Below are 21,306 nucleotides of genomic sequence, written 5' to 3' on the forward strand. Positions count from 1 at the left end.
AACAAAATTGAAGCCAGCACATTTGCACATGATCACATGTGGAAATGTTTTGTCAAGATGGCTGATGCGGCTCCTGACACACACACACACACACACACACACACACACACACACACACACACACACACACACACACACACACACACACACACACACACACAGACACACACACACACACACACACACACACACACACACACACACACACACACGCACACACACACACACACACACACACACACACACACACATACACACACACAGACTCTCTCTCTCTCTCTCCCTTCATAGTATTATGTTATTTGCCACAACCACCCAGTTATGGTAAAATGTCAAGCATGCATATGAGTATACTGTATAATAGCACGTTATTCCCAGCAAATCCCGTCACGTATTGCACAATGAAGATGCCACCTGTGAAGCTGCAGCAGCAACTGGTTCAAAAGATTCAAAATACTTTATTTGTCACAGGCTCATACAGTATGTGCAGTGAAATGTTGTTATTTCTATCTGGATTATTTCTCTATCTGAAAATAAAAACAGCTCAGTGTGTGACCAATAGCAGTATAATCTCCATAGTCTTTAAAAAACAATCATACTGTTATGATATAAAACTGGATATGCAAGTCTAATAATGAGGGGAAGTAAAGTGCTTTCCAAAGCAGTGGGAAAGAGTGTTTTGTCAAAAATAACAGCATTTTTGACACCTCATAAAGAGCGTTTAGTCAAACAGAATTTAGATTATAAATGGACCTTAATCCTTTAATAAAGTCTTGACCTGCTCTTAAAATGTTATTTCACAGGGCTCGTATATGAATGCACTGGTAGATGGGCAGCTAGAGAACATATGTCTGATTTGGTAAGGATTTAACTTTTATTATCAGTACAGTGATTGAATAGAGTCAGATAAATAAAAATAATTATTGTCGGAGTGTAATATTACAAGTTCTGGAAAATGTATACACATTATTCAACATACATAACTAGTGTAAAAATAAAACTTTTTTGCAAACTTGAAAAGATATCTGAAATAAACATAATATACATAGCATATTATTCCAAATAAGGTCCATCTTTGCGCTCAGTCAAAGCAAAGCTTCTGATTAAATAAGTGTGCATGATACAGAACACACACAGTACAGATATGAAAACTTGTTCATGATGGATGAAATTTACAGCTTCACAAGTGCTCCGTCCGCTGCTGCTGCTGTGATGTTTCTTTTTTTGCCTAAGAGGGGGCAAAAAACACATGATGTATGTGCACTGCAGTCTATCAATTGAGGCCCACATGAGTGTTTGTTCAAGAAGTCAAGTTTCACCACCTAACCCATTAAAAGGATACTCACTTTACTGTGGCCCGATCTCTATGACCTGCACGTCTCTCCCTCCTCCCATCCCTTCTACTCTGTCATCCAGATGACAACGGTATGCATTAGGATGAGTTCAATCCATTTGACATTATTCATTGAATTTATACACTGTGTTCCAAATTATTATGCAAATTGGATTGGAGTGTCATAAACATTTAATGTTTTGTTTTTCAATTAATCTCATGTATGATATTGTGTCTCAGGACGCCTTGGATCATTGAAATCAATCTTATACATCTGTGATAATTAGTTTGCCATGTGAGCCCGATCAAAGGAAATCTACTTAAGAAGGGCGTTCCACATTATTAAGCAGGCCACATGTTTCATGCAATATGGGAAAGAAAAAGGATCTCTCTGCTGCCGAAAGCGTCAAATAGTGTAATACCATGGACAAGGTATGAAAACAGTCCAGGGTCAGGAAAAGGGCAGTTAAAATCTCAGTAGACCCCTCACATCCTGGTCATACTCTGTTCAACCTCCTCCCCTCTGGTAGGCGATACAGGGCACTGCCTGCCAAAACCAGCCGACACAAAGACAGCTTCTTTCCCCAAGTAGTCACTGGTTGCGTTCCGAATCGCATACTTTCTACTATATAGTATGTAGAAAAAAGATTTAGGATGTCCCGATTCTTGTGGCCAGATTTAGGATGGTTAGAAGTACCTGGATGACCTACTTCATGCGGCCAAGATTGTTAGTGTTGAAAAGTGCATCCTATTTGGGCGATTCTGACCCACAATCCAGTGCGCACGTGAAGTGATGTAACATCGACGAAGCCTTCATATGAAAACAAACGGGGATGCGACGGATATAAAAGCAAGAGGCAAGATCAAGGAGCAATGTTATGATGAAATAAGAGAGTAAAGTATGTCCCGATAGTATGCCTACTGCATCCTAACTAGATTCTTTTTATCGTCGGATGTAGTATGTAGAATAGAAAAAAGAAAGAGTATGCGATTCGGAACGCAACCACTCTGTTGAACTCTCAGAACTCCCACATCCTGTCGCTGAAGGTCCATTAACAATTGTGATGTACCTCATGTATATTTTCAAACTCAAATATTGTTAACACTACCTCTGCACTGATCTGCCTTGCACTGTACTTATATTTTTATATTTATTTTGTAATCTTAAATCTGACCGTGTATATATACCGTGGCGTATATATATATATATTTTAATTTTTATTTCATTCTTAATCACTAACTGACTGATTGCACCATTTCTTCCATCTCTTGAATTGTTGTTGTGTATTAGTTTTTGTTCATTTGTAATATTGTTTACTTAACAGTATTTTTAATGTTTTAGTTTTTAGTGAATGTTGTACTTGGAGAGCAATGGTTGCTGAAGTCAAATTCCTTGTTTGTTTACGCAAACCTGGCCAATAAAGCTGATTCTGATTCTGAATAGATATTTCAAAGAAACTGAAGCGTGATCATCGCACTGTGAAGAGTTTTGTGGCTGATTCAGAGCACCAACGGGTTCGTGCAGATTAAGGCATAATGAGGAAGATTTCTGCCAGACAAATTCATTGGAGAGCAGCTGCTAAAATGCCATTACAAAGCAGCAGACAGGTATTTGAAGCCGCTGGTGCAACTGGAGTCCCGCAAACCTCAAGGTGTAGGATCCTCCAGAGGTTTGCAGCTGTGCATAATTCCTATTCGGCCACCCCTAAACAATGCTCACAAGCAGAAACGGTTGCACTGGGCTCAGAAATACATGAAGACTAATTTTCAAACAGTCTTGTTTACTGATGAGTGCTGTGCAACCCTGGATGGTCCAGATGGATGGAGTAGTGGATGCTTGGTGAATGGCCACCATGTCCCAACAAGGCTGCGACGTCAGCAAGGAGGTGGTGGAGTCATGTTTTGGGACGGAATCATGGGGAGAGAGCTGGTAGGCCCCTTTAGGGTCCCTGACGGTGTGAAAATGACCTCGGCAAAGTATGTTGAGTTTCTGACTGACCACTTTCTTCCGTGGTACAAAAAGAAGTACCGTGCCTTCCGTAGTAAAATCATCTTCATAAATGACAATGCACCATCTCATGCAGCAAAGAATACCTCTGTGTCATTGGCTGCTATGGGCATAAAAGGAGAGAACCTCATGATGTGGCCCCATCTTCCCCTGACCTCAACCCTATTGAGAACCTTTGGAGCATCCTCGAGCAAAAGATCTATGAGGTTGGGAGGCAGTTCACATCAAAACAGCAGTTATGGGAGGCTATGCTGGCATCCTGCAAAGATATTCAAGCAGAAACTCTCCAAAAACTCACAAGTTCAATGGATGCAAGAATTGTGAAGGTGATATCAAAGAGGGGGTCCTATGTTGACATGTAACTTGGCCTGTTAAGATGTTTTTGATTGAAATAGCTTTTGATTTCACTAAATATGACCTCCACATTCTGCTAATTCAACAAATGACCATTTTTAGTTCTTTACAACCTTCAAAATGTTTTGAAACTCTGTTGTGCATAATAATTTGGAACGGTGCATTTTGAGTTTTTTATTTTTGAAAAAAATACTGTTATCATTGGGAGGTTTGTTCAATAAAATCTGAATCATACTCTAACGGTTGATGACTTGAAAATTATACTGACTGTCATTTGTATCGACTATTTAGGAAAATCTGAGAAAAATATAATTTGCATAATAATTTGGAACGCACTGTAGTTCAGTATTTTCTTACCTTGAGTTTGTACCTGATCTTGATCTGTGAGGGTTGTGAGTTTTCTGTTTCGGGGGAAGAAAATAAATCATGAAATACAACCAATAGGCATATATTATTTGAGCAACTACGTCATTTGCAAATAGTCAGCTAGAGTTCTGACTGATGACTGAATAGGAGGCAGGCGAATGTCAAAAAGTATGTCGCTGTATTTTGGCAAATAAATATGAGTTTCAACACACAATTTTCAGGGCAGGAGACGGTAAAACTTTAAGATGTGAAAAGGTTAATAACATTATTTCGCTCCAAAACACATTTATTATGAGTGGTATCCATTGGAACTGCTCTAATAACAAGCTGAACCACAGCCTATGGACCTCCTTGAGTAAACTCAAAAGTATTCCAAACTTACAGCAGGTGCGCTTTTCACAGTAAGAAGATACATTTAATGTAGAGTATCACTTCAAAGTCCCAGGGAATTAAATGTTTTCATTATTATGTTTCTCCTGTGGAGACAAACAAAGCTATATCCTTGCTCTCAACTGCGGGAGGTGACCCAGCCTGGGTCGTAGCCGAAATTAATCATGTCTTTTGGCACACTGTTCCCCAGTGTGCAGATGTGATGGGAATTCCAGGTCTTCTGAAAGAGATGGTTTGTTTGGCTCTGAGTACTAATAAGAGCTGTGTGTTTTGCTTCTCTTTGGACCTTCAAGCAGATATTAGCTACGGTAAAGTTTTAACATTGGAAATAAACCCTCCCACAGGTCTTAGCTTTTTACGACATAAAGATTAGGCAACAACAAAGCCTCAAAAAACATTGGCCATTGGTCAACTTTGTCCCAACTGAACAGATTTCTTTGTTTGACCTGGCAGGATTTCTTTGTGAACACAAACTGAGAAAATGTAATAGACCAGATGCATACAGTAATTTCACAGCTCGTTTGGCTCAGAGCTCTACAAAAGTACTGTAAATGTGCATGCATCAGAATGACATAAAACTTATATTGGCTAATGCAGGTTTTACAATGAAAAGTTCTTACAGCAACTGACACAAACTCACACTGAGGTCACACATTCTCACTGAGCACACACAGATGATGTTTTAGAGCATGGGTGTCCAAATTACGGCCCGCGGCCCGCTTTTTATTGGCCCGCGGCTGATTTTAAAAGTTAATGTAATATGGCCCTTTTAATTTTTTTTAGTTGACCCCTAGTACAGGGGTGTCAAAACTGATTGATTGGCCCGCGGCAAATTTTAAAAACATCATGTAATATGGCCATTTTAATTTTTAAATCATTTAAATGCATTCATTATATTACAGAGAAATATGTCCCATAAAGAAAAAGAGCACGAAGCCCACCCCAGAGGACCCTGCATATTATTTCATTTTAAATTAATATTATTATGGAAAATCCATGTGTCCTTCTTCAATAGCTTCTAATTCATCCGACACAGTGTCTCCAAATTATTTTTTCATACAAAATTCTTCAGATTAAGCCTCCTAATTTTCCTCTCAAAGTGCGCCAGATTCATGCATTTCACTTTAAAAAGTAAAAAAAAAAACTCCCAGGGGGGCCATACCCCCGGGCCCTCCTAGGAGGGTCGGGATCTCGGCTGGCTACTATTTTCACCCAGCTGGACATTGGAGGCAATAGCAGAAAACACTGGGTGTCTGAATGGCATTTAACAATAGTCAATGATTTGGGCAGCGCTAACATTGGAGGGGGGCCCCCCTAATCAAATTCTGCTTAGGGCAGTGATTCTCAATTATTTTCTGTCATGCCCCCCTTAGGGGACAGAATTTTTTCGTTCATTTCATGACCAGAAGCGAATGTATCTTCCCCTTACTCATTTAAATGAATCAACTGCAAAATATGGTGCACCTTTTCATTTGGTGTCCAAAACACTGGGACTCACCAATGGCAAACATTGCCTTGCTACCAGGTGGTTGATACATCGCTGATTCAGCCAGCCTTCTGAAAACGTAATTGTCCGTCTGATATTAAGCCAAACACAATATTGAAACCAGTTTCAACTTAGCCCTATTAGTGCACTAATTTTCCCGTAGAACTGCCTATGTGGCCAAACAATGTAATTTAAAGGGCCCTATACTAATATAAATAGAGCAATTTGTTTACCATTCAATAACTCATGTGGAGCTCAGATTAAATTGAAAGCCACTGGCATGAGCCTCCCTTAGTTCTAGTATAGTTTGAACTCGAATTCAAACATCAAGCATGCAAATCGTGAAGGACTATTATGTTGCATATGAATGCATACATCAAACCTTTTATATCCATACATTTCTAGTACATGCATGAACAATTGATTAACTCAAGCTCTGGCCTCAGAATTAGAGTTGGTCCCTAAGGACTTCGCTGTGGTTGCCTAATGCTCCTAGATGCAAGACTGGCCATATACAGAACACATTTAAGCCACATGAGGATATAGATAGGAAATATAGCTTACATAACTGACAAATTAAAACCAAAATTATGATTTATTTTGTGAAATAGTGTTGTTTAAATAAATTATGTTAAGGACTTTATTGAGACGTAATGAATGAAGACAATTGTGGAGGTGAGCCTCAGCCAGTTTAAGATCTGCTGCTACTACTACTGCTCTGAGACAAACAATGCATTAACTGAAATAATAGCCAATGGCACGACGAGGTATTCAATAGGAGTGAGAGCATTAATGCACTTACATGCATTTGCTCACTTTTGTGCATGTGCTGCTTTAGATTAGCATGTCTGCTCTCAAAACAGCAAGTCCAGCATCCACCTTTCTCTGTTATGCTCAGTATTTACCAGTGAGGGAGCGCCGCAGAGAACACAGTCAAGTTGCTGTGACTGGAATGCATTTCAGACTTTAATCCGGCACACATGATTCAGGAAACAAAACAGAAGCGCTGTTACCTTTTGTGTGATGAGACAGTAGAGTGTAAGTATGAACAGCAGTCCTCCACAGATGGAGGCTATGATGAAGCCGAGCTTGTACAGGTCTCTCTCTGGTCTTCTGTACGAAGCCTTCACTGAGTCCTGATCATAGCTTTCTGCAAAAAAGGTCAAGTCAAGTGAATTTGTGATCCCATCCCTTCGTAATTCCTCAGCAGAATTTTCCAGCAGATCGGGATTCCCACCTGTAAAATGTAGCGTGGGTGATTCTGTGACCATCTCTGTGACCATCTCTGTGGCCATCTCTGTGGCCATCTCTGTGGCCATCTCTGTGGTAGAGGCAAATGTTTCTTCCGTGTATTCCTGCTGACATCTCCAGTCTATGGGTGCCTTGCTCATCGTCACCAGCTCCCAGTAGACAGACAGCACCTCTGAAGCCCTCTGCAGTGCCTCTAAAGGAGACCTTCTGTAGAGCATCTCAAAACCCTCTGGCTTATCCTGTGGCAAATTCCAAGATTTTTTTTTTTTTTTTGTGAAATCATTTGAACAACATTTTTTGTACTTTCATGCTTTTCATTTTGTTTTGTAATTATGATATGTCTTAAATAAATTGAATCAATCAATCAATCAATCAACCAACCAATCAATCAATCAACCAATCAATCAATCAGTCTTGGGAAACAGGCAGCAAGTACACCACTCAGAAGCGCACTCACCTCAACCTCTTCATTAATCTGAGGCACACATTTCTGAGAGTAGATGTTGAGGATAAGCGCTCTCAGGGACTGAACGTAGCCATCGTTGACTGAACCCCGGCTATATTTGAAGTGGGTGGTAAGGAGCTCCAGGACCCAGGGTAAAGCAGCTTTAACAAAGCAACATTTGCTCTGTGGGATATCAGAACACGAGTTGGTAAACCCCAAAAGCCAGATTAATGCAATGGAGATATTGAATCCAAAGCTACATTAGGAAGCAGCCCATTAAAACAAATGTTATCTTACCAGACTTCTCTGTTCTATGAATGTGTAGGTTATCGAGCACCCACTTCTGAGCTGGTTGTCCATCTGCAGCAACAACAACAGGGAGATTTCAGCACGGGCCCAAATGAATGAGGATGAACACATTGTTTCCAGATATGTTTCAACACCTACCAGATGCCTGACTGTCCGTAAGTGCTCCCTAGAGATGGAGTGTCTGCATGGACCTGGGACCTCAGCCATAGTCAGAGGGAAGCTCAGTAACATAAGCACACACAGACACTTTACCTGCAACTGAAACAACTATGCATTACTTTCACATCGCTCAAGTCTTCAAGGGCAAGCTGACACATACATTGACTTTCTCAGATGGAAATCTTAAATCGACTATGCTTAAGGAGTTTATGTATTAGCATAATGGCATAATTACAAATCTTTATATTATCTCTACCTATTAATATGAATACACTACACACAGCAGTCTCTCTCTGATACAGTTTTCCCCCCGGACCCTGGATACTCTTTTCTTCATAAGAGAGTTTACTTAGAATTGTATTAATCCTCAATTTAAATGGAATCCCCCCCCCCCCCTTCATTTTTGCCATTAACAGTATGAGGGCCTATCGTGCATCAAATACATTTCACCTCCAAAATATACTTTACAATGTACGACAAAGTACAGGCTCACTTACAGTAACAACAGCATTCCTTTCCGACATTGCACATTATTGTTCTTTTAAGTTTATCTTCTAAAATATGGGTCACGAAAGAGTATCAGGTTGTTCTTACCACACTACCAGTGTCCGCTATTAAACTGTGTGTGTGACCTCAGAGGAACCTTGCCTGATGTTGAATAAGATCCACTTATGGTCATATAGTGCCATGTACCATGGCTTGGAAGATTGTCATACACAAACTCTGATGATGTCTGCTACCAAGCACCTTTTGGCTAATGTAACATAAAAATATGTTTCTCACATCGCTGTCAAGATGCTTGCAATGACGGGTATTTCTAGATAATTATCCCTTTAACTCACTTGACCTGGGACTTTGATGCAGCTTTTGCAACAAACAGTCAAGACAGTTGCCCGTTAAACACTGAACTGAAACAATACAACATGATTTATCTATTGCTTTTCAACTTCTGAGATATATTAGGACACAAACACATGTTTTGAAGCCACTAGAGAAGTAATTCTTTGTTGCCTGTTCCTCATATAACGCTGAGCTGTGGAGTTTAACTCTTTCGGGCTTCATAAACTTCATGCAGTCCCTGCAAAGGTTCTGTGTCAGGATTTACCATGAATCTTATTTGAAACACAGGAGACAAAAAGAGTGATCCTCAAAGTAAAACAATATACTTATTGTGAGCTGAAAGACGCTCAGGGCTGCCACTGATTGTCAACAGGAACCCACTTGATTGATAAAACATAATCCAATTAATGTAATCTAATAAAAATGACTATTAATGTGATGGGTATGTAGCAAATGCAGGAGCACATGATGCAAATGTAATCTGTCACATGATTTTTTTTCTTCATGCTCTCTTTGATATCTCTATGTAGGTCAGGAAAGTAACGCAAGCATGTTCTACACTTCTTCTGAGGTTATTTGTTGATTCATTTTTAGTAATGATTATAGAAAAGTTCTCACCTACCTTAGCTTTGCTCTGAATCAGGGTTGACACAAGGATGGTCATCTGGTACTTGTTTGACAATGGAAAACACCAGACTCCTTAGTCAGACACATTGAAGCAAATAAATCCTTTTCATATATTCAGTTCCGCTCCACAGAAAGAAATTTGCTGTTGATTTGACACGTCTTCGTTATATGGCGCTGTCCTTCAATGCATTGCCTGATGTACTCCTGCTGCACACAGTGAGTTCAAATCCAGACTAACTGTTTTAGCTGACTGACAGCCCTTTTTAAAGACCTCCCACCTCTCTTCTGTTAGACAAGACACAGCATCCTGCAGCCCTGAAGATGTGTTAAGACAAATTGGTTGTGTGTTTGCTCAACATGTCAAACTTACCTTTTGACATGTGTGTGTGAATGTCAAAGTTTACCTTTTAAAAAGGTAAACTTACCTTTTTAAAAGGTAAATTTACCTTTTTGAAAGGTAAACTACCCTTTTTAAAATAGTAACTACTCTTTTTTTGTGTACCTTATTGTAAAGTGTTACCGGAAAAGAAGCTTTATGGAGCTTGAAGTGAGGGATGATAACATCTGTTCTTGTTTATACTATATGACCCATTGCTTTTCCGCGCGAAATGAAATACTTAGATGGAGTGCACATGGGAAAGAATGAACTCCTGTAGAGATCCATAGAAGTGCGCAGAGGATGTCAGAGACTTCAGATGTTCCATGCTGTTTTTGGAATCCTCACTGTTTTTTCTTCTTCCTTTTGGAACAAAGCTACGGTGGCGCTGAGCATTCAGCAAATAAAAAATAGTTTCACACCTTATCTAGCAATTAGCACACCAGGATCTCATAATTACGACATCAGGATCTCGTAATTATGAGAAAAGATTTCGTAATTACGACATAATGATTTTTCCCCCTATTTGCTAGATAAGGTGAGAGATTTGTTTTTATTTGCTGAATGCTCAGCGCCACCGTACAACGTCACGTTGCATCAAAAGAAAGTCGCATTAGCCTAGACAGACAGTGCCTATTACTATAACTAAGACGTTACCTAACCCTAGAGAGAAAGACAGACACACAGACACACACATGCAAGGATGCACACCAACCCACGCACACACAAATGGCTTTATGGGCTGCTTTAGATGAGTTATTCTTCCCATGACAGATCAATGGAATGCAACAGAGAGAGAGAGAGAGAGAGAGAGAGAGAGAGAGAGAGAGAGAGAGTGATATACAATTGGCCTGTGATTTGTGAACACAGGAAGTGAATTCCTACACTTTGCATTGTGAAAACCTTCCTTCACTGAACATTTATGTAAGATTAGATAAGATAAGAAAAGCTACATACAAAATACAATTAAGACAGAAACAATGTAAAAAGACAAATGTGAAAGTAAACATGAAAAAACACAACAAAACGCCAAAATACACATATCATGTATCTAATTCATTGTTAAAGGAATACTTCACCCATACGGAACCGGTGTTCTATCATTATAAAATCGCTATTATAATATAGTGAATGAGGTTTTTCTTCCCTCAGTCTTTCCTCAGTCTTCTTGTTCCCATGTGTGATGTCACACATGGAAAAATGTAGGGTTAGACAGTGAGACCATAAAACACTCTTTCTGCCTTTTCTCAGGCTAGGATTAACCGATTTCTAAAAAATGTACACATGTATACTACAGAGGATCTCGGAGTTCAATACACCTTCATATTTCCAACGGTGAGGTAGGTCTTTAAAGATGAAGCTAAACGCAAGCAGGCGATTAGCTTGATAAAGAAAGCTATAGCCTCTCTCTGTCTGGGTTACACAATCCTGCATATAACCATCCGTGAATCCAAAACATGCTTTTAAACTTTGTACTTTGGCTTTTGTACATTTTGTGCAACCAAGGTTAAATATAACATTTTATATTGGGCTTCAGCTGTGTTATTGGACTGATTTTGTTAGCCTCAGAAAGAGACGGCCAAGCTTATCATCTGCCAGCTCAAGCCTCATATTAGGCGTAAAATTGAAAAAGTTAAATTAATCTTCTCATGTAGGCTAACTCTTGGAAAGCAAATAACAGAATATGTAAAATACATATATATGTATATATATATATATATTATTTTAACATGTAATTTGTAGTGTATGACTTGCGTAACAACAGACTTGGAGATAGGAAAATAGAACCATGTACAAGATAGAAAAGAGAACCACGTACAAGGATCATACCTCAGCTCATGAAATGTCGAAGTCTGTTATTTTGGATTGTGTCAGAGTGGTTGTTTGGCCTGGATGTTTTTGTTCACTCATACTGGGAGGGACATATTTTGAATATTTTGAATATACTGTAAGCTAATGTTGGTTCAATCCAGAGACATCAACCTTCACCTCAGTACCTGCTGTCAGCAGATAAAATCGAAAACCAAGACAATTCATGGATGTGAGAGCAAGGAAACACAACACCCTCACTGTCACATCATTGTAGCATGATAGGACTTTCCCGACCAATTCAGAGAAAATGCGAAAACATCTGACAACAGCATCTGATGACTATGCGCCATTATTGTTTCCTTATCTGTGTGTCTCTTCTGCCTGCTTAGTAAGCAGAAACAACTTTCTTTCTTTGTAGAGTTTATCTCAAAATCACCCTGAAGAGGCATGTAACCTTGTAGTTCAGAGCTTTTTTTGATTAGCTTAAATCTGATAAAAGGAAACCCCTGAATGTCTAGGGATGAAAAACTAAAGAAAAATACAATCTCCTACTTTAACTGTAAGTGATTTACGATAAAGCTCAACTGTACAGACGCAATATATGTGAAGAGGGAGGTTTCGCATTACATTGTGCAGCACACATGACTGCTATGTGTGAGATAAATGTGTTTCCAATTGCATCCAACCTTTTTTAAACCTAAAAATAGAAACATTCTCACACACAGTTACTGCAAAACAATGCCTATTCTTTATGAGTTCTTATGTGGCTAATAAAATCTGCTTTTGCAATCTTTTTTTTAACTTCAGCCTTGACTCTTACATGGTTACAAAATTACTTGAAGGCTCCCTTGGGGGCACAAAACACCTTAGAAAATGCATTCGACACACTTGGAGGGAAACAATGCAGTCATTAATGAAGGCTAAATTAAATTGAATTTGAATCCTAGTAAACAAGTTTATTCTTGTTACGTCAGCACAATACAGATAGGAATTTCCTCTGTTACTATATGAAAATAATCAGCAATCACTCACACACACACACACTCAGCAACGTGGCAATTGCTAGTAAAGGTTTATAAATAAATGTTTAGAGCAAGTTGTTCAGTGCAATCGTGCAAAATATCATATTATAATAATAAAGCAGGATTTGCAATATGTTTCATGTGCACCCTTCTATTTATAAAACCAATCTAGTTTTAACACAAGTTCTAAAAAGCAATTGAAGGGACGACCGGAGAAAGGGGAGATAGCAGCAAAGATAGAGAAAAAGGACAACAGAGCATGATGTTGATGTTTAAGGTTCTTGTCAGACTGCAGTAGCAAACCCAATCCGGTTATTGCGGCGGTCAAACTCTGTGTAGTATCGGGCAATGAAGTTGGCTCCCAAAATCCAGATGGGACCTGTAGGGGGCGGCAGATCCAAGTCCCTGAAGGTGACGATGCAGACTTCCCCTTCGATCTGTGTTTGCTGGAGCCACAAAGGACCAAAGTCAGTTTTATCACAAAGAGACACATATTTAAAGTGATGACAGAAGTGATCAGACACTCTGTTAAGTAAGTTAGGTAAAATACCTGCAAAACCTTCAAATTCTACTTAATCAAAAGAAAATAAGTATGATCAGTGAAATATACTAAAAGTATCTAAAGTTAAAGTATTCATTATGCATAATGTGCCATTGCAGAGCAAGTTATAGCAATAACATTTTGTGATAACAGAAAGTACAATGGTGCACACGCCAAAAATAATAGTTTTAAGAACTTCAGGGGCTCTCCCAGTTGTGTGAATTCAATATGTTTAATTTGTATTGGTACAAACTGAGCCTGCATAAATCCCAGCATACGTGGCTTTGTGCAAACAAGCCACATAATTAAAAACACCTGCGTTGGTTTGCTTGTGACTAGTAGCTGCAGTAGAAGTATGAACAAAAACACAAATACCTCAACAATGTACTTATGTTGAGTTATTGAGAAAAATGTTCTTGGCTACATTCCACCACTTGACGTTTATATGACAATGATGAATGATTCAGCATGCATCATCCTGCTTACCCATAGGATATAATCCTCATGAGTGAGCGAGTACTCATGGCCTCCCAGGTGGAAAGTGATGCTGGGCAACGTCTTGACAGCGTCACAGCTGACTTTGTACTGATGAACAACACACAGTTACATAGGTCATGACGGAAAGCTTTTTTGTTTTTCTATTGTGGGAATTCATTTTGCGTGTGTAAAAAATACCCCGCTTTCATCCAGCTGTGCTCCGATGGTTTTCATCAGCATAGACACAGAGGAGGCTGGGCCTGTGATGTAGGAGGAGCCTGTGTCGATCATAGCTTTGCAGCCCTCTACACAAAACATCATTTCCATCCCCACAGAAACCCTGAAAAAGTGAAAGAAGATGGAAAATTTATAGAAATTTGTTTCTGAATGGATACAAACACATGCTGCATTCATTATGAAGCAGAGATCCATACCCTTTCATGGAAAGTTCCCATTTGCCCGTCTCTCTTGTGTCCAAATAGTTAAAGTCTCCAGTGTAGTAGTTTGGATCTGTGCCGCCTAGGACCAGCTCTCCACCTGGGGAGTGTTTTGGGTCCCTGAAAACAATAAATCAATCACCATTCAAGTATTTTACTGGCATGTTGTCATTTAGGATGTGCATTTGAGAGATTTTTCCTTAAACAGTACTCATACGGCAGAGGTTAAATCTTCTGACCCCCTCAATTCTATGATGTTTCTCAGATGAAAGAAAAACATCAGAATAATTTTTCATCTTGTTTCTTCTGGACAAAACTAAGCCTAATAAATACTGTAGTATGTAAAGGAGATACGAGGAAAAAAAATATACATTTTTGTCTATCTTAGGATGTTCTTCATTTTTGTCTCTCCTTAACAATTTGTCTTTGTAGCAGTAATTTAGTTCAAATATTGTCCTGTTTAGACAAGTGCACATTTTTCCCACTTCAATATCTAATTCTTGACATTGTCTATGAGCTGTTTCGCGTCTGTCAAACCAACATATACGGCAGCATAATTTATAGTTTGGTGTTGACAGCTAAATAGCCTGTCGTCCAATTATATTCTGAATTTAAAGAGGACCTATTATACTACTTTTCTGGTCTTAATTTCTTGTTTTACACTGCTATAGAGCAACCTGACACGAATCACATCACAAAAAACTATGTAGATTTTCGGGAAGCTCTTTCTCTTATTTTGGCGATCCAGCACGTCCTGTCAACACTTGAGTGTGTGTGCTTCGGCAATCTCCGCTCCCTCCGCCTGTGCTTCGGCCATCTCCGCCCCCCTCCCCCCCTCCTGCAAACCCCACTCCGTTGTGATTGGTTACCTTCCTTCCGGAACACTTTCAGTGGCGGGAAGCGCGAGCATGGACCTATAAGGGCGCGAGGCAGACGCGAACAGGGAAGTGACAGCATTACCATACATGGAAACATCCGCGTGGTGACTTCACGAAGTTACATGCAACGTCACGAAGTTACAAAGGGTAGACCGCTTTGAACACGTGACTTCTCGACTGGCTAGAATAGTGTTTAGTGCTCGGCACAGACACCCCAGACGGTCAGCAGGGAATACGTCGAAATGCATGTAAGTCATTATTTGATAATTTAGTATGGTTAAGCATGACTATGAATCATCATAACAACGTTTATAGGTCATAAAAGTCAAAAAGCATCATAGGTCCTCTTTAATAGAGTTTTTTTTATTTCAAATATGACATAAGCTAGAGGAGGAGCATGGCTTAGTTCGACCCACCTGCTGTAGTAGATGGAGAACACCTCCTCCTTGAGGACATGTTGAGACATGATGCGGTCAAACACTGGAGTGATGCCGTCGATGGCCACATTTGGGTAACCCATCCCCAGGACTCCATCGAACTTGGCAAAGATGAAAGGCATGGCAGACAGAGAGGTGGCTTCAGCAAATACCTGCACAACTGGAATACCACCAACCTGCAAAACGTTTAAAAAAAAAACAAGTTGAAGTCAAAGGTTGGAAGTGGAAACTGTGAATGTAAATTAAACCATTTATGTAAACAGAAAATGCCCTTTTTATTTAAAAAAAAAAGGACTTTGATTTTGAACTCACCACTACCACATCTTCGCTCAGGAATCCCCTGACATTTCCAGAGGCGTACTGGATGGAAAACCCGGTTCCGTTATCAATGTGAGTCCGGGATTGGGAGGCGTCATACCTGTTGTGAGTAACTAAAAGTTCAAAATGCATTTGAGTCAAGAAACCACTGTGCATCTGGGAAGCTTTAATCAACAATGTTTCTTCCAAAATCTCATTTATTTGAACATAACATTTGCTTAAATACGCAATAACTACGTGTATGATGGAGTCCAGCAGTTACTGAGCAACATTACACCATGGCCACCTGGTGAATAAGAGTTCTAAAGTCTCTTTCTATTAGCTCTGTTTTTAGGTGTAACCCAACTCTCAAAGGGAAATATCTGGCTCTTTAGCAGCTAAATGCTTCATTTTGTTCATGTCGCGACGCTAACTGTGTCCGACTACAGTTTGTTGCTGAAAGGGTAGTGTACACAGTGAGTTAAAAGAGCTTCTTCTTAGGGCGTCCCCCCCCCTCCCCCGGGTCGGGCCCAGCAGCAGACCCGGGTTCGATTCCCACCCGCGGTCGTTCTCTGCATGTCACTCCCTTCTCTGCCCCATTTCACCTCTGTCTCTCTGCACTGTCAAATAAAAAGCATAAAAATGCCAAAAAAAATATCAAAATAAATTATTGCTGCTTTAAGTAAATGTTGTATACCGGCTGGTACATGATGTTGACATGGACACTTACAACAGGCAGTGGAGAAAGGTGAGCAGCTTTGCGAGGGGATCCATAAGTTGGCTGAGCCTGTGTCAAACACCACGTTGAACATCTGGGCCGGAGAGCCGATGCTGATTTCCCCAAAGTACTGAGTCTAAAAGGAATACACCATAAAAACTATTCATGATACATGTGAATATTTTTTTTAAACTAGGTAAATCCTATGTTGTTTGATTTGTTGGAATTTTTCTTTCTTGAATATTTCAGTCAGACAAAAATTAAATTCAAGATTCTGAAATATGACAATGAGAGTACGACTCAAACAGAAATAATATTTCAAAGTACTACTTAAAAGCCAACTAGATCTGCTGATGTTTTTGATACTAGTCCCGGAGGACTAATGAAGCCTTCTGCTTTAACCTTGAAGACTATAAAGTTTCTTTTTGCCTCTCCAGATTACAACAGGAAATCCAGTATACATGACTCTCACCCTTCATTAGACACACACAAGAGGTCTTAAAAAATGCTCCTTTGAGTAAATCATACACTAAAGTGTCTCACATCCAAGTAGTTGGTTAGAAGTGTGGGAACAGTCCCGTTGTTGGTAACCCCTGTGCTCGTCTGGGACAGCTCTGTCAACACCTGCTCTGCAGAAACACCTATCTCCCTCAGCGTCTCCCTGATGGATGGCATCTTGTGCAGGCTGATTCTGGAAACAGAACACAAGAGAGGGAAAATAAATCTCAAGGCAACAGAAAACCAGGTGCATAAAAACAGGAGCTTGATTAGCAACGAAATCCTGCGAACGTCCACTGAGTATGTTTTCCATGCTATATATCTAATAATGATGCCTGCATCATGCCAGTATATCAATCAGCCTCTAATAAATTACAGGTGACCCATTTGTTTTCCCTTTTCCCTTTTACTAGGCTGCTGTGTCTGCAGGTTTACTTTTGAGAGAATGCAATTATACAGTTAATCCTTATTCCACAGCACATTGTTCCTTCAAACAAAAGCAAACAGTTTCTTACCTTTTCAAAGCATGGCTTAAGGTCACTGTCAATAATAGAGCAACCAAAGACATCCAGTAATTCATCAATAGTGCCATGGTGAATTCTCTCAGATAACAAAGTTGGTTTGGCTGGTTTTGTGAATATTCCACCTTTATTCAATCAGAAACTATACAAGCTGCCACTGTCTGTATCTCCCTTTCTCTGTCTGAGCTATCTGGTGCCTCCACTCTTTTTATACCATGTCCCTCTTCGCCGGGCTTTCACCCATGGGCCACTACTGACTCTGGCTGGGAGCTTTCCTGGAGGTGACCACTTGAAAACAAGTGGCTTCCCCAACCCCCACCAAGTCACCGACCCCCTCACCTCCTCTACCCTTCTGCCTCGCACAACCCCTCCTGTGATAAATTGGCCCTAGAGAGGAGTTTGAACTCTGACCCCTAAGAAACACTGCAGACAGAAAGCAGGGGTCCTGAGATTGCTGAAGTTCGCAGGGCGGACACCTTGTCTTCAGGACTGTGAGAAGCTTTATAGGGGCTGAAAGATGCCTTGAGCTTTCAGGGCAGTTTAGCTAGATGTTGCTTATACTTAATTTAGTCATCTTGAATCATAGCTCCTGCAGACTGTTCTCATGCAAAGTTCAAAGCATCTTGAGCACGATCTATGTATTGATTTTCACGTAAACAAGTGGGAGTGGGAAAAATCATAATGCAGCTGAACAGTCAGTTGAAAGTCTCAGATAGATATTGGCAGGAGTCAGAGCCCATGTTGAGTGAATTATGCCTAATGCATGCTCATACTCGTTGTATCATTCACATTCTCATTGGAGTTTTTTTTTTTACCACAGAGCAGATTCCCACAGTATGTAAGCTGTCAGGATGGGGTCGTGTTCTGTACCGCACCGACCACCCAGTCGAGCCAGGAGATATTGGTCGGGGGAGGGTCCATGTAAGACACAAGCTATGACAGCTATAGCGGAGGTCAGTGTCTCCACATACTCGCTGTACTCGCTAGAACTTCTAGAAAATGGTAGCGTGGTAACACACAGCTTTTACTGTAGGATCATGAACATGGCTGCACGACAGTGTACTATTGACAATTAGTTTTTTGCCATGAATAATATATAGGGAGTGTGCAATATTGATTCACTTTTGTGTGTGTGTGTGTGTGCGTGTGTGTGTGTGTGTGTGTGTGTGTGTGTGTGTGTGTGTGTGTGTGTGTGTGTGTGTGTGATTGTGTGTGTGTGTGTGTGTGTGTGTGTGTGTGTGTGTGTGTGTGTGCGTGCAAATTTTAGTTTATTATTTATCCGTCTGGCCTGCAATGTTCCAGTTTTGGATTTGGTTCATCTTACATCTTTGTTAATGCATGCAGCCTTTCTCGCTAAACTATTAAGCAACTATAGTCTAATGAACATAACACAGCAAGCTTTAGCCAGATAATCCCCCTCAGGAGTTGGTGGAGACCAAAAACAGAGCTAACAGAATGAATATTGGTGGCCATCATGTCATATCACGTTGATACCTAAATCCTGGATGTGTAATTATTTTCAGCTATCCTCAAGTGGCCAAAAGAATAAGAAAAAAAAGTTATTGCACATTTAAGTGCATGTTCAAATATATTGTGAGATTTTGGAGGAAAGGTTGCTCAACAAAGCCCCCAGATACATTTATGACTCTAATTAATTTTTAGCTTTTAGGTACTCCCAATAGGTGAGATGCCATTATACCTGCCTTATCTTTCCAATTAGGCCTTGCAGGCTGGTTTTGACGGACATTTTGGGGACAATCTCACAGACTCTTGACCTGTTTGGTTAAATAGATACCATAAGTCTCTTTCCCACACTGCCTACAGTTATCCATGCGTCACTCCCGTCTGGCCTCCCACCTTCCAGCATGTCCACTCCATTGGTGGGCATGGGAAATGTCTCCATAAAGATGATTCATTTAAGCTTTTTTTATCAGCTGTACAGAAATCTTTTGCGATTATACAAGTGACCATAGATTTCTGGCCATGAAAAAAGTGAAGCAAAACCAAAAAAATTAAAAAGGTTGTAAAACAGGAAATTGTTAAGCAGCATACTAAACCTCAAACGAGTCTGTGTTGACAGATGCAATCTAAGGCAGAATTCACGTAAGAGGATCTTTTAGAGCTGTGAGCTATCTGTCATGATAAGAAAGATATGAAGCAGAGCAGTGGTTATTTGCAGGAAATGACTATAGAGGGAAGTTATCACTCAACCAAACACGGCTGACTCCCAACGCCATAAACCTTTAATCCTAAACCAGCTGGTATTACAAAAGTAAATGGTTAATGCATTTGAATGCTTTTGGCTTGTTTCTAAGAAGGTGCTTCACACATTTTACCGCATGAAAAAACAGAGAAGAACTATTTTGTTTCACTGATTTCATGCGCAGTTATGTTTCCGAATGTGAAGCCAGTATACTCCAAATCAAGCATGACCAAACTGTGAATCCATCTGGAGACAACATGCAAGCAAATATGTGGGACTGTCTTCACAACAGGAGGTAAACAATGTTGATTGAAACTGAGACCAAAACAAAGATGTGGTAAAAACAAATGTTATGTGCCAAAGTATTATATCCATCCTCAAGAGCCCAGTAAGAATTCTATTTTTGTTTAGGCCAATCATAATAAATCAGTGTTTTGCACATTGTTGTGTCTCTTTGGACCTTTTTCAGAGTAAATGTGCTGTATTGCCCCGAACCAGCAGAGTGCAGCATAGGACATTAAACACACACATCAGAACAGAACTGTTAGCAGAAAACAAGATTTCACCTGATTTTAAACTGAATAAAAAAAGAACAGTACTATGTGTATGATTTTGTTTGTGTTTCAATACCTTTTACTTAATTTATCTATTCAGAAAGCCCCAATATGTGCTACAATATGTGAGACAGGAAACCGGTTGGAAGAATATTAAATTAAATGTATGAATATACAAAAAAGTAAAAAGATACTTCTTCACATGTCAAGAGAAAAAAAACACAATATCAAAAATGTAATAAAACAAACAAGGTTTGAGTAATAAAATTAATGAAGGCTCTGCTCCACAATAATGTCCCAATGAGCGACAAACATCACAAAACACAAATAAAGAATAAAGTGATATTATAAGTATTTTGGATGTATGAAGAGGTAGGTGGGATGTTTTTTTTAATTCTCATGGCCATTTGGGGAGTAAACAAAGAAACATATAATACCTGACTCATAATTGTATTTGTATTATTATCATTTTCTGGTGGTTTAAAACGCTGGGGTCAAATTGATTTGAAATCTAACTCGCATTGAGTCCTGCTGGGGAACAGGATTGAATCTCTATACCCAGAATAAATAAAACAAACTAAATACATAACAAAATAGATAATTTGAGATCAGAAGTACATTTAAATAATGTTAAACAATGGTGCATTTGTGGTGACTCCGGTCCTATATCAGGTCAAATTTCACCACACTGTGAGTGTATGTGTGTAATCTCTGCTTATCTGGGAAAGATAGCATGTGAAAATGTCTTGATAGTGTCTTGTGAAGAAGCACTTGGATTCCCAGGGAGCTCCATTAGGAAACAGGTGCTCGACAAAGAAAGAAAACATTTGGTGAACACACAAGAAACCATGGCAACACAATCTGTGTTTACAACACAGCAAAGTGTGCCAATCCATTACCTGGACCCAATGGCGTCATTAGGCCTATTTTAGGGGGGCTTCAGCCCCCCTAAAATATTCTTAAGCCC

At 39.7% G+C, this 21,306-nt stretch overlaps 2 protein-coding genes across 4 annotated transcripts; both read right to left on the reverse strand.

The window, feature by feature from the left end:
• Positions 1-548: 548 nt before the first annotated feature.
• Positions 549-9,785, reverse strand: csf1b (colony stimulating factor 1b (macrophage)). 3 transcript variants are annotated; one of them, XM_080030678.1, is made up of 9 exons: positions 9,564-9,785; positions 8,081-8,200; positions 7,931-7,993; positions 7,646-7,816; positions 7,175-7,427; positions 6,951-7,087; positions 4,053-4,096; positions 1,347-1,405; positions 1,114-1,228 (listed from the first exon to the last, which is right to left on the reverse strand). In XM_080030678.1, exons 1-8 carry the CDS (start codon positions 9,603-9,605, stop codon positions 1,348-1,350), a joined length of 888 nt encoding a protein of 295 aa, XP_079886804.1. In that variant the 5' UTR covers positions 9,606-9,785; the 3' UTR covers positions 1,114-1,228; position 1,347. The 3 variants fall into 3 exon arrangements, with proteins under 3 accessions (XP_079886803.1, XP_079886802.1, XP_079886804.1); XM_080030677.1 differs by lacking the exon at positions 1,347-1,405 and having other exon boundaries at positions 549-1,228; positions 8,081-8,194; XM_080030676.1 differs by lacking the exon at positions 1,347-1,405 and having other exon boundaries at positions 549-1,228.
• Positions 9,786-13,062: 3,277 nt separating this feature from the next.
• On the reverse strand, positions 13,063-17,653 carry ren (renin; the record flags this gene model as incomplete). Its single annotated transcript, XM_080030314.1, has 9 exons — positions 13,063-13,224; positions 13,806-13,904; positions 13,995-14,136; positions 14,231-14,353; positions 15,528-15,724; positions 15,861-15,979; positions 16,576-16,699; positions 17,107-17,254; positions 17,577-17,653. 9 exons carry the CDS (start codon positions 17,651-17,653, stop codon positions 13,063-13,065), a joined length of 1,191 nt encoding a protein of 396 aa, XP_079886440.1.
• Between the last annotated feature and the right edge of the window lie 3,653 nt (positions 17,654-21,306).

Source organism: Ammodytes marinus (assembly GCF_949987685.1).
Source record: "Ammodytes marinus genome assembly, chromosome: 7".
In the NCBI taxonomy this organism is placed as follows: domain Eukaryota; kingdom Metazoa; phylum Chordata; class Actinopteri; order Uranoscopiformes; family Ammodytidae; genus Ammodytes; species Ammodytes marinus.